General features: G+C 37.1%; 1 protein-coding gene across 2 annotated transcripts in view; it reads left to right on the top strand.

The window, feature by feature from the left end:
• The first annotated feature begins 538 nt into the window (after positions 1-538).
• The window catches only part of EPHA5 (EPH receptor A5), a 378,771-nt gene continuing 366,805 nt past the window's right edge, over positions 539-12,504 (top strand). The window contains exon 1 of one of the 2 annotated variants that reach the window (XM_075607532.1): positions 539-1,861. In XM_075607532.1, the coding sequence (XP_075463647.1) occupies positions 1,696-1,861 (166 nt within the window). In that variant the 5' untranslated portion in view covers positions 539-1,695. The remainder of the gene's footprint in view (positions 1,862-12,504) is intronic. The other variant, XM_075607522.1, reaches the window with a different exon arrangement.

The raw sequence follows: 12,504 nt of genomic DNA, 5'->3' as shown, positions 1-12,504 counted from the left end.
CAGCACCACTAAGGTTGTATTAGTATGTGACCACTGCATTTTACAATCTGATATATTGCTGACTTTGTACAGATCAGATATGTCCAGTACACAGAAGAATGTTATATTTCAGTTGGGTTGACAGTTGAGATTTGTCATACAGTTATTTCCTTAACTCTGAGTATTTACAGTGCTAGCACTGAGATTTCCAGTGTTCGGTGTGAGTCTCAGCTTTTCAGTGTGTTCTGTTTTGACAGTCTTTCATTGTTCTGGTGAAGGCTCATGCCAGTCTGGATGGTTCCTACAGTGCATGTTATTTGTCTTGCAGAGAGCACAGGACACCAGGAGCTGCATGCAGCTAGATCTCACCATCAGAAGCAGCAGCAGCAGCATTTGACACTGACTGTACCTTATTCATACACAAACACAGGCACTGAAAGGCTGGCTGCGAGAGCAGGGAATGCACATCTACCTCTGCCCTGTCCTGCTACTCGCTGCACACACACAGAATCACTAGGAGTGTGCGGGGAGACCTCTGTAGCTCACAATTACTTCATGTCCCTCTCGCTTGTAGAGTATGTGCATGCAACGTCTCTTTCCCTTCAACTAGAAACTGAGTGAAGCGTGTGAGAAGAGACAGCTATCGACTAGGTCCTTATTTATAGCCATCCTTCTCTCTCAGTCTCTCTCTTACCATATCTATCTTTCCCACTCTCTCAGTCTCTCTCTCTTACCATATCTATCTTCCCCACTCTCTCAGTCTCTCTCTCTTACCATATCTATCTTCCCCACTCTCTCAGTCTCTCTCTCTTACCATATCTATCTTCCCCACTCTCTCAGTCTCTCTCTCTTTCTTACCATATCTATCGTCCCCACTCTCTCAGTCTCCCTCTCTCTTACACTATCTATCTTCCCCACTCTCTCAGTCTCTCTCTCTCTTACACTATCTATCTTCCCCACTCTCTCAGTCTCTCTCTTACCATATCTATCTTCCCCACTCTCTCAGTCTCTCTCTCTCTTACACTATCTATCTTCCCCACTCTCTCAGTCTCTCTCTCTCTCTCTCTCTTACAATATCTATCTTCCCCACTCTCTCAGTCTCTCTCATATGTCCCTCTCCCCAGCCTATTCTTCCTTTGGTGTCCTTTAATGTGGACATCGTTGCCAGGTCCGATCTCATCACTCCCACTTCATCGGTCCTCCCACCCCCCTCCTCCCCATACCTCCTCTCTTCCTGTCCATCCTCCGATTCGTGGTGCTTCCCATCTGACTTTTTTGGGGGGAGAAAAGGAGTGCGGGGGGGGGGGGTTCTCCTGTCTGACATCCCCCCAATCCGCCACCGGCTCCTCTCAGCAATCACACACACGCGTCAAAATCAAAGTGCAGAAGAAGAGGAGGAGGAGGAGGAGCAGGGAGAAGAAGGAGAAGGAGGCGCAGCAGGGTTACACTTGCCATGAGAGGAGGAGAGAAGAAAAACCCGTACACCTGATAGCATCCCAGCAAGAAAAAGAAAAAAACCCCACACCAAGGAATAGAGAGAACTTCTTGATTAGCAATTGGATTCTTTATCTTGATCCTGAAAGGGGGCTGGGTCTGACTTTGGCAGCAATCAGAAGACAGAGGCAGCTGTAGAGGAGATTCCCAGGGCTGCTTGTGCAGAGAGGCAGAGGATAAGGGAAAGAAGGTCTTCTGCTCTGGGTGAGCTGGTGGGAGAAGATGTTGGGTGCCACTGGTGCCAGGACTGGAGTTGGTCTGCCCTGGTTTAATGTTGGATCTTCTTGGTCTGTTGGTACCTGGGGTGGATTTGGGACCCACTTAACCCTTTGGATATGGCTGATCACCTGCAGCAACCCCCGGACCATCGCAAGCCCCAGTAATGAAGGTAAGACCTCACCTTTCCTACAGCATTACTCTGGTAGTCAAAGGGATACCCATGTATAGATCATGGGTGAAAACGGGACACCTTAAACACGTCTACACGCACATCTGACTCCAAGAGATGAGGGGAACGCCAATCATGTAATCATTTATTCACACATATACTGCATCCATACCATATTCATGTACGTATACTGTATATCCACGCACAATTATATGGGTTTTATATAAATATATACAAAATTCATATATAAAATATACACAAATATAATGTGTGTATGTGAAAAAGATAATAAGATCGGTGATTCTCAGGGACTTATTACATCAAAACATATCAACAATAATTATACTAAGGGAAAATACATAAGCACGTATATATCTTTTATTTTTTATATTTCCCTATATATATATATATATATATATATATATATAGGGAAATATAAAAAATAAAAGTAAATAAAAATAAAATATATATACATATTATTATACTTATATATATATATACACACACACACACACACACACACACACACACACACACACACACACACACACACACACACACACACACACACACACACACACACACACACACACACACACACATATATACACCCTATGTGTATGCATCAATTTAGTAAATGTAGTATTAACTCGATCAAGACACCAGAGACCCGAAAAAGGAAAGAAAGGAAGGTAGAGGATTCAAAATAAAAATGCCAGTTTGTTTATTTTTGTTTATTAATGTATTTCTTTATTTCACTGAATGGGAAGATTAGGGATTTTTCCTGAAAAATCACTTGCATAGAGCATCCGGAAGCAGACAGTAGAAGGGACATGTTCCTATCTGATAGGTGCCTTTGATCTTACAGTGCCGTCTTATTTTAATTTCCAAACTTGTTGAAATTTCGCAGCCTACAGTAAGTACGTAGACCTACTCTAATAAGATATATTGGCGTCAAAATAAAAGACACCAGGGTCGTTTGTGGCAAACTCTGGTTCTTTTTTCTGCTAAATTATGGTATGTTACAGTACTTTAAACAAACAATAGTGGTACTGTAGGGGCCAGCCTCATCTTTTGAGATTACTGTTATTTTAAATACTTATTTTTTTACTTTTTTTTTAATAATAACCTTCAGCTATTCTTGCCATACACAAAAATAATGACACATTTATATTAATATGATGGTGATAATAATAATAATAATAATAATAATAATAGCTATTATTATTATTAAAACATTAAATGTGTTATTACAACAAATGATAAAGAAAACAATTGTAAGCTACGCAGAAGATAATAGCAATATCTACTGTAATAATAATAATAATACATTTGAAAAGTACAAAAAAGCAATACAGTAGCTTGCTGTACAGTTATGTTAACATCACAGTAGTGGAGATGAGGATGATGTTGACTTTTGGGTCAGAACAGTGCTGCAGGGTTTATGCTGTTGCCTTGTTTGGAAGTTGGTCTTTGAGCCTGGAAATGAATCAAGTGCCATGACTGGCCCTGTCTTCATTAGCTTACTGTTAATGGGGTACAGGCTACTTCAGTAATCTGACATCCCACATTTGCATCTAAAAGATCTTCTTGTACAGTATAATTTTTACATGGTTTTTATCAGTCATTGAAGGGAGTGTATAGCACTGTGATCTCTGGATAGGAGGGCAAATTGAAAGCCGTGAGGGAAGACTGGATAAAATCACAAATCAAAAAAATATATGTATTAAATTCTACATTGCACACAGCTCTCAAAACAAACACCCAGATGTACTTCTGATTTTAGCCATCCATAACTTATGCAATTGTGCAGTAACTTATCCCTGAATGCCAAGATTGTGAGCTTTAAACTGCTTTCAAGATTGATTTATCCCAAACATCCACTGTTCTTTCCATATCTAAATTATGTGTTTTCTTCTTTATTTCCTATTTTAAAGTCACAGAACAGTTGGCAATGCCCTTCCCCAGCTAGATATTCTTAAAGCTTACAGCCATGTTAGAAGCAGATATACAAAACTTTCACCCAATGTCACAAACAACAAAAAAAAAATACAAACATCACAAGCCTTTCAGAGTTTGCAAGCCATTAAAGTATTGAGTCAATATACACTGCAATTTCGCTTGATATGCGAATTTGCAAAATGCTTCAAAATTGCTACACTTTCTTAACGCTGAGACTACAAATTGGGCCCATACACCACATTTCACGTACTGTCTGGTAACATTTTGGTAAAAGTTTGTGAAATAGCAAAATTTAAGACTAATTCGGTGACAAAGCCTTTCAGGCTTTGCAAATGTGTCACAAGAGACTGCATTTCACTTAGTATTGCAAATCTCTAATTAGATGTCAAGTCAGTTACCTCAACGTTGTAATTTTACTGGTGTGCAGGCCATATATTCGAATCTTATGACAGAATCATTAGGTATAAACCTTACGTAAGCAAAAGATACATCACTCCAACTAAAAAACTTGGAAAATAAACTTTCACATAGACAACTAGTAATATATATGTGTCATAAACCAGAACTCATAGGTTCAGTGTATTAATGGTGTTGCTATAGTCTAATCCATATTGCATTAGAAAACAGTACAGTATGTACATTTGAATATATGTTTTTTGTAAAAACAATGTATAGTAAATACAATAATAAATACAACATTTTCTTGCCCATATGAAAATAATATCCTAATGCATCTGGAGTTGTTCGACGTGTTCTTAATCTGGTGCAAAAATATTCAGTAAAATCTATAAATAAAATTAACAGCAGTATCTGATAACCAAAATAGTAAATGATTGGTACTTTTAATCTGTTGTAATGTTTACTCTGTAATCTTCTAACAGGTTTTGTTTTGCTTAATATTTTAACATTGAAGGTAGCTTATCACTGTAAAGAAATACTTATGAAAGTAGTGTTGGTAATGGTATAATGAAGAAACTATGACAATTAAGACGGGTTTCAACTACTAAAAATTACATTCTAGAAATGTATCACTTTTTTAATAGACGTGAAAAAATTCTCAGTTTACACTCTAATTATAGTTTAAGCTCACCATTTGAAATGCAGTGTAACTCACAAATGAGTCTTCTGCTAAATTTGGATTGAATGGAATGAAGTAAAAAAAAAGTAGTATTCTATTGGGAGATTTAGGATTATGGATTATAATTCATTTTTCTCAGTTATAAATCTCACCAACATGTTCAAAGCTTGATTTCCATTCATTGCAAAGTATTTATTACCATTGTTACATTTAATAGGAGTAGAATGAAATACTTATTTCAAATAAAAATTGTTAATGTACGGTGCTCTGCGTTTCTTGCCATAATGCAACATGAGCATGCAAAAGTACCTCAGAATATTCTATAGAGAATTTCCAAATGGTATTTCTGACCCTGGGTTTAGATTCACCTCTGTTCTTAGTAATGAAGCTGCAGAATACATCCAAATGATGTAGATTTATTGGATTTGAAATGACTCCAGAAAGCTAGGGCATCATTGCAATATCAGGTCAGTTGTGGATCTGCACTTATTCAATAAGAGTTATTCTTTGCCATTTGGAAGTCTGTTTTGTAAACATTGATAGAGAAGTGCTTTTCACAGCAGGTCTTCTTTGCCAATTACAAAATCAACAGCTCTGTAGGTTCACCTTGCACTGAATAACCCCAAGTCATTGAAAACCATTGTTCGTTCCAGTGGGTGAAAGTCAATAGATTTTATCCAGTGTCCTCTTCTACACAAACAACATTATAGTCCATGCTAAAAAGTAACATTGTAGTTTACAGTCACAGGAATAAAAAAGAAGTCATGATCAGCTATTGTTCGCCGACTCCCTCCTAGGGGTCAACCATTGCTCTATTTAGAATATTGTTTAGGATGTCGCTAGTGATGTAACTGCAAACAGAAAAGAGTTGTTCTGCTAGTGTGGCATGCAACTGGAAACCATGAACTCTATATACCTGCTTTATAATACTCATAATTCTGTTCTTTACTGCTTTTTCATTAGACCGTGTTTTGTTCTTTTTGCAACATCATATGGACTACTACTTATGATGTAATTATAAAAAAAAATGATTGCGTATGCAATGAATGCAAAGTATAACCTTAAAAAACATGCAAATGAGAGCTACAGAAGTACAAATGTAACTTTTTTTTACATTACATCAATCTTTGTGTTTTCTTAACTTTAGCAGACATCATTTTGTTGATTTTTTTCTTGAATTTTTGTTAGAAAGTAACTTTTTTCCCCCCTAACCAACCAGATACTGTAGTACTTTCTTTTGGGGTATTATTAATCTCAAAGTTTTACTCTTCCCCCCACCCCCAGATTTCTAGAACATTATGGATTTGAAGCAAAAGTTGATACTGTACGCACATTTGCATGTCATTTCCCAGAATCCCTAGCTGCAGTTGAAACACTGTATGCTAAGAGATAATGGTGAAAAGTAGGTTTGCAGACCAGTTTGACATGTGACTGTGATATCAAGTGATATTTGTATTTGCTTTAGAACAAGATGGGAATTTACAATGCATACCCTAACACAATGTAATATGTCCACTGCTGCATACAGTATAGTCATGCTATAGTGCCTCTTTATGAAATCAGATTAGAAAATTAAATCTTGGTATGGGTAGATGAAAGGTGATCATTTAACTATTGTTCTTATACAAAAATAACAATGACCTAGAAAGTTTTACCTTCTCAAGGTGACGGTTAAAATGAGATATCCAGGAAATATTTATTCATATACTATGTAGCAGTAAGATACTGGGACAGGATGAAATTACAAGAACATTGTACATCTCAGCATTACAAATAGAAAGGTGTACGTTAACACACTATTTGATCTAACATGATATTGGATACTCTTTGAGCATAAAGGTTAGTCAATGATTGTCACATTCATGTACGCAATTATTACCTTTGCCAGTGATTGAAGTGTGATAGTAGGCAGGAGTACCGCTGTAAAACTCGACACAGTACTATTGCTTTTAGTTGCATTTTTATTAAAACTCCCGCCTTTGGAGGGACTAAAATGGCATTTCTAAGCAGTGACTTTCAAGCCTGCTGCTAGCAGCATAAGGGTTAAATCATAAGAGTTGAAAAATACAGTGTAAAAGACACTAGCTGAAGAGGTAATCACTAGGCATGTATTTATTTAAAATATGTTTCCATGAAAGATGCATTGAGATGAATATCTTGTTCTTTGGTAAGTCCTATGTTGCATGGTACTATGTAATCCATTTCTTCACTTTACCAAAATATGAATTCTCAACAAAGTTTAATCTACTGCCAGCCAAATATTACTTACTACTGGACATATTGGTATATTTTTAATGCTGGTAGTGCAAATAACATTTTTTTTTAAATTAGTCTTTTTTCAGCAGCATGGTTTTGTCCAAGTAAGCGGACACTTGAAAAAAATTTTTTATATGACATTAAAAAATATAATTTGTGGTTTTGTTTTTTAAATGTTGTGCATATATTTCAAGCAAGATTATATATCAAACCACACAATTGTTCTCGTTATCGTGTTATCCCCATAAACATACTGCACTTTGATACCAGATTTCTTTGATTCATAAGGTTGCTATTTGTTAAGATCCATAAGACCTGCTTGTACTTCAAGTAGAATCCTATCCTTTGTCTTTGGAGGATAAAGCGTTAATTCATAAATCATTATTTACAATCATCGGTGAATTTAATATGTATGCAAGGACGGGACTGGTATAATTTTAGTATAATGTTTACGTTTCAATTAAAACAAAAGCTGTATTTCCTGTTATTCTTTTTCTTTCCATTAATTATGCCTTTTTGTAGCATAGCACATAGAACGTGAATGAAACATGTAAAGCAATCCTTGATACTAATTGTAAAATATGATTATTAGAATTGTATTTTCATCTTAGTGTTAGACCACACACTACTTGTAACTTAATATAGAGAGCAAGTTCTGATTACCATTGGAGTATTTTCACGTTGGGTAGAAGTGTAATAAACTAGCAGAGAAACATAACGTAATGTTTAATACATGTGAACTAAACAAAAACAGCAATTAGAAGTCATAAAATGACCATGCACAGATAACACATTTGTAATATAGAGACCTTTGATTGCCACATGGTAAAGGTAAATCATAGCAGTCCAGCGCAGGCTATTCTGAGAATGAAATAGCAATAATAGACATGTTTTTAGCAATGTCACTTTCATGAGCCACCTTAGAAAGTGGGGAGAAAACCTTCAAGTGGAAATAGAGAAATATATACAGAGCACTGGCAATTAATAGGGCGTGATATAAAAAAAACAAAATACATGTCACTATGTTAACCCCATACAATGCCTCAAGGGATGTCACTATATTAAGGCCCATCTGGAACTAATATGGTTAAGTAAATTCCCTATATTACAAAACTCCACCCTAAGCCTACTATTTCTTTCTTAAACTGCATAGCACAAAGGCTGTCCTTTTTTTCTGCCAATGTCTCTGCCCCTTTTGACCCTTTCCTGCTAAGACCAAGAGAAGAAAACCACAAAGCAAAAAGGGGCAGAAATTGTGGGAGACTTTTTGACTATGTGTAAAGAACTTAAACCTAAAACCTTGTGGTATGTTAAATAGTGTATGCAAATAGTGAAAGCAATAGCCCTGCAAAGTTTGATGACTTCTTCTAGGATTTTGGCTCAATTATAAAAGTACTATATTTTGTCCAACTCACAGTGGCAGTATCACCCAAAATAATAATAATAATTATATATATATTTTAAATTATTATTATTTATTTATATATTATTTTTTATATATATATATATATATATATATATATATATATATATATTTTTTTTTTCATTAATTTAACAGTTGTTTTTATTGCTATTTATATTTTGACTAGTATACAAAAATATAAGGTCACAACATCATCTATCATTCCCAAAACCTATTTTTTTTAATGTGCCAGATGTGAGGGTAATTAATGTCTTAACATACAACATGCAAACTTCACTTAGTAACACCTGACCCAACTGATTAAAATAAACTCAAACAGACTAGAAGTGTAAAAATCACTATGTTATGACCAGGCTATATATTATTTTTTTGCTTATAAAAAAATGACGCTGTTATTTTAGAGGATGTACTGTACAGTTATTCTGTAAAGGACAGGATGCTATATTCTGGAATTCTGCTACTGTGGAATTAAATATGGATTGGTGAAAATGTCAAAATCCGTTCCCCGGACTTTCCATTCAAAATCCGTTCTGCGGTGTAAAATCCGTTGATGGATTGTTCCACTTTCAGTCCATTCTGATGAATCCAAAACCGCTGTTGGAAACAATCCAATTTTAAGAATCCAATTAGCAGATTCCACAAGCCGTTGCCGGATTGTTACAAATCTACAAAGGGATTATTAATCCGCCATGTCGATTGTCAGTGATAGAAAAAAAAAAGCGGATTGCCCTTTTTTAGACTGATCCGCGGAAAACCGTGGCCAAAAAGGAAACAGCCAATCCGAGGCAGATCCAAATCCGCAAAAAAAATCCGCACATTAGCAGAATTAAAGCAGATGTTTATGTTCATGTTTAAGGATCTTAAAACACATAAACAGTATTTTATAGCCTTTATACAGTATGACACACATTTTTCAGCTGTTTCCTTTGATAAAATGTCCGAATGCCTGCAATGTGCTTTTCTTTTCAGAAATGCTTCACAGTATGAGAGTTCAGCTGCTACTATTGTTGGTAAACATGAATGGTGAACTAGTAGAGCACCAAGAGATGAGTAACCAGTTGACACTATAATAACCTCAACATTTCTGATAGGCGAGCAGATTTACCATTATGCAAACAGTATGTTATCATGTTAAAATAAAAATAAGGATGTGAAATGTTGTTTTTTCAGGAGCAAAAGCAAATCTGCTGCAAAAGTAGCAATGAATTCCTCTCAGCAGTTAACATATTTTTCTTTTCAAATTGCATTATCACAGCAGATAACACCAATTAAACAGTTTGCCATATCGAGTAGATGAAATGTAGCCTGACTGAATCCCTTTTCTGTAGCTTTACCTCTAGACAAAGTTTTTTTTTCCGCATTGCCTTTAGTAGAAGATCAGATAACATTTTAATCAAAATATAGTTTCTTTTTGTTGTATGGATTTAGCTTAGCCGTTAAATGCCTCTTTTTCTTGTTGAGAGAAATGTGCACTGCAGGGAAGCAGCAAAAACTATTCTTGTAGACAAAAGCTAGTGTAACAGTGTTTCCCCCACCCTCTGGGAGATTCTTCCATTACACAGCGTGGTGTGGTGCATACCTGCTAGCACCTGCTAGCTCACAGTAGATCTGAGTCTCCCGCGTTGTTGTGGAGGAGAACAGGACAGGCTTCTTGGGTAGTAACTGATTCTTTCTCACGGTGACAGCACCTCCATCTCTTGCAGGCCCCATAGATGTGGGGAAAATCCCTGCAGGAGAACTTACATCCCCTCCCCCTGATAGAATGTAGTCTCAGGCAGGAAGATATCTTTGAACAGGATCACATTATTCTGACAGCACACTCAGTTGGTACAGCATACACATCAGAGATCACTTCTTGGGGCTTCACCCTCAGGATGTACCCTGGACCTCCACTCCAGGCCAAGGGGCCCTGAAGCAGTCCTTGCTCTTCCCTTACTCCCTGGTGGAGTAAGGTGTATAGTCTCCCATCCACTCCCCTAGGGGAGGGAATACAGATTGGCAGAGCCCTGCACAATTGTTATGGTGGACCAGCCTCTCTAAAGGAGATAGAGGCACTGACTACATTTAGCAGTGCAGCTCCTTAAGTACAAGAGAAGTAGGTACCAGGTATGAGTCCCTGATTGGACACACACAGGCCTAGTCGCACCGCCTCACCTGTCAATCAAGACGCTACTGTGAATGGGGAAAATCCATGATAACTCCTGGCGGCCTGTTCTTACCAGGGCTTACTGCCAGGAGGGGCAGACTGGTAGCCAAGGAAACCAGTCCTGGCTACACTAGTATACTCTGGAGCGTCCAAATAATGACAGACCATTCAGGTTTGCTCATGTGAATATTTTTATTTCATGTTAATCATTCTACAGACATACAGTATTTTTAGGCAGTCTTCAAGGCATGGTCCCAAGGAGAATAAAATAATCTAATGGCAGTGATTTCACAAAGTGAACAAATATCAACGCTCACTGATTTGGAGTCAGTCTCACTGATTTTAAGCCTTAGCGGTCTTATAGACTCCAGTGAAGTTTCACTGACATAATCAATATATTTCCTTTAAAATGCATTTTATTTTGCTGTAAAATCCCCAGATATCACTCATTTTGACTATTGAATATGACATCTCTTAACTGTAAGTGTCGTTAAATATGTTTTGAAAGTTGTCAACGATGTTCACAATCAATGGAATTAAGATTTGGAGAGATATACATTTATCAGGACCTGGCTGCAAAATGTGGGCAAACAAGCTGCACCAGTTTAATTAGAGAACAAACATTACAACATTTGGTGCTGAACTGTTTTTCCTAGTTTGGACCATTTATGAAGCTCATCTCTTTTCCATAAAAAATAATTTAATATGGTCAGGTTATGTGAAAAGTAACGGTTTCAGATCAAATGACCCCTTTTCAAGCCGGTGGAGAATATTAAAGGCCGCTACATCTGTATACATGTATGGTTTAAGATAATGTGAAGACACTCAGACATATTACAGATATGTAATGCATGTCATATATAACTGATTGAAATGTGCGTTAGTTCCCTCCAGACACTGAAATATGGGTTTTGTTGGAGAACAAAATCCATATTTCTTTTTCTCTCTCCATCAAAACCCATCTTCCTGGGTGTGGAGGGAGCTTTAGGTGTGACCTAACTAACGCTTTGTTAAATCCCTGCATTAAAGCAGCAATATAGATTTCATCTTTATATATACACACACAGATTTTATATATATATATATAAATTACAGGATTGAAGCAGGGGGTCTTCATAGCTGTGTATACAAGTGGGGAGGGGAATGTGAACGGTGTTATTTTCAGCTCCAGGGACCCCCTGATTTCTGAGGTACTTACTTCTGTAGGGGGTGCCACTATCTCTGTAGTCAGAGAAACTGTGTGCCCAACGAAATGGCGGCGTTTAAATGTCAAGCGGACAAATAGGAAGCTGAGATGTTATTTGGTGCGGCTTCCTATTGACCCCGCGTGACCGGGACATTTAAATTGAAAAGAGATATCGGCACCCCCTACGGAGTTAAGTATTTCTGGAAGCAGGCGGTCCACAGAGCTGAAATTGAAACAGTTCAGCTCAGAAGACTGGTTCTATACTGTAATAAAAATAAATTGAACCAGTATTGCTGCTTTAACTTTAATGAAGCTTCGTGGATATGCGTTGTTACAGTTAACACCTCCTTTGCATATCATTAGCTCTAACGGCCATTATAGTTAAAACAAGGCCTGTTACGACTGAAAACAGCACATAACACTGCGTTAGTGAGCTTTGAAGATACAGTTAGCATTTAATGATGTGTTAACTTAAATTAATGCCTCGTTAAGTCCATAATGGAGCTCTGTGGATCTGGGCCTAAATGGTAGTTTTCTTTTAAATAATAAGTGCCCCACACTACTTACCAACCATCATGGCCAAGCACTGCCA

The sequence above is a fragment of the Ascaphus truei genome, chromosome 1 (assembly GCF_040206685.1).
Source record: "Ascaphus truei isolate aAscTru1 chromosome 1, aAscTru1.hap1, whole genome shotgun sequence".
NCBI lineage: Eukaryota > Metazoa > Chordata > Amphibia > Anura > Ascaphidae > Ascaphus > Ascaphus truei.
Note: the sequence above shows the minus strand (reverse complement) of the source record. Positions and strands in the feature narration are given on the sequence as shown.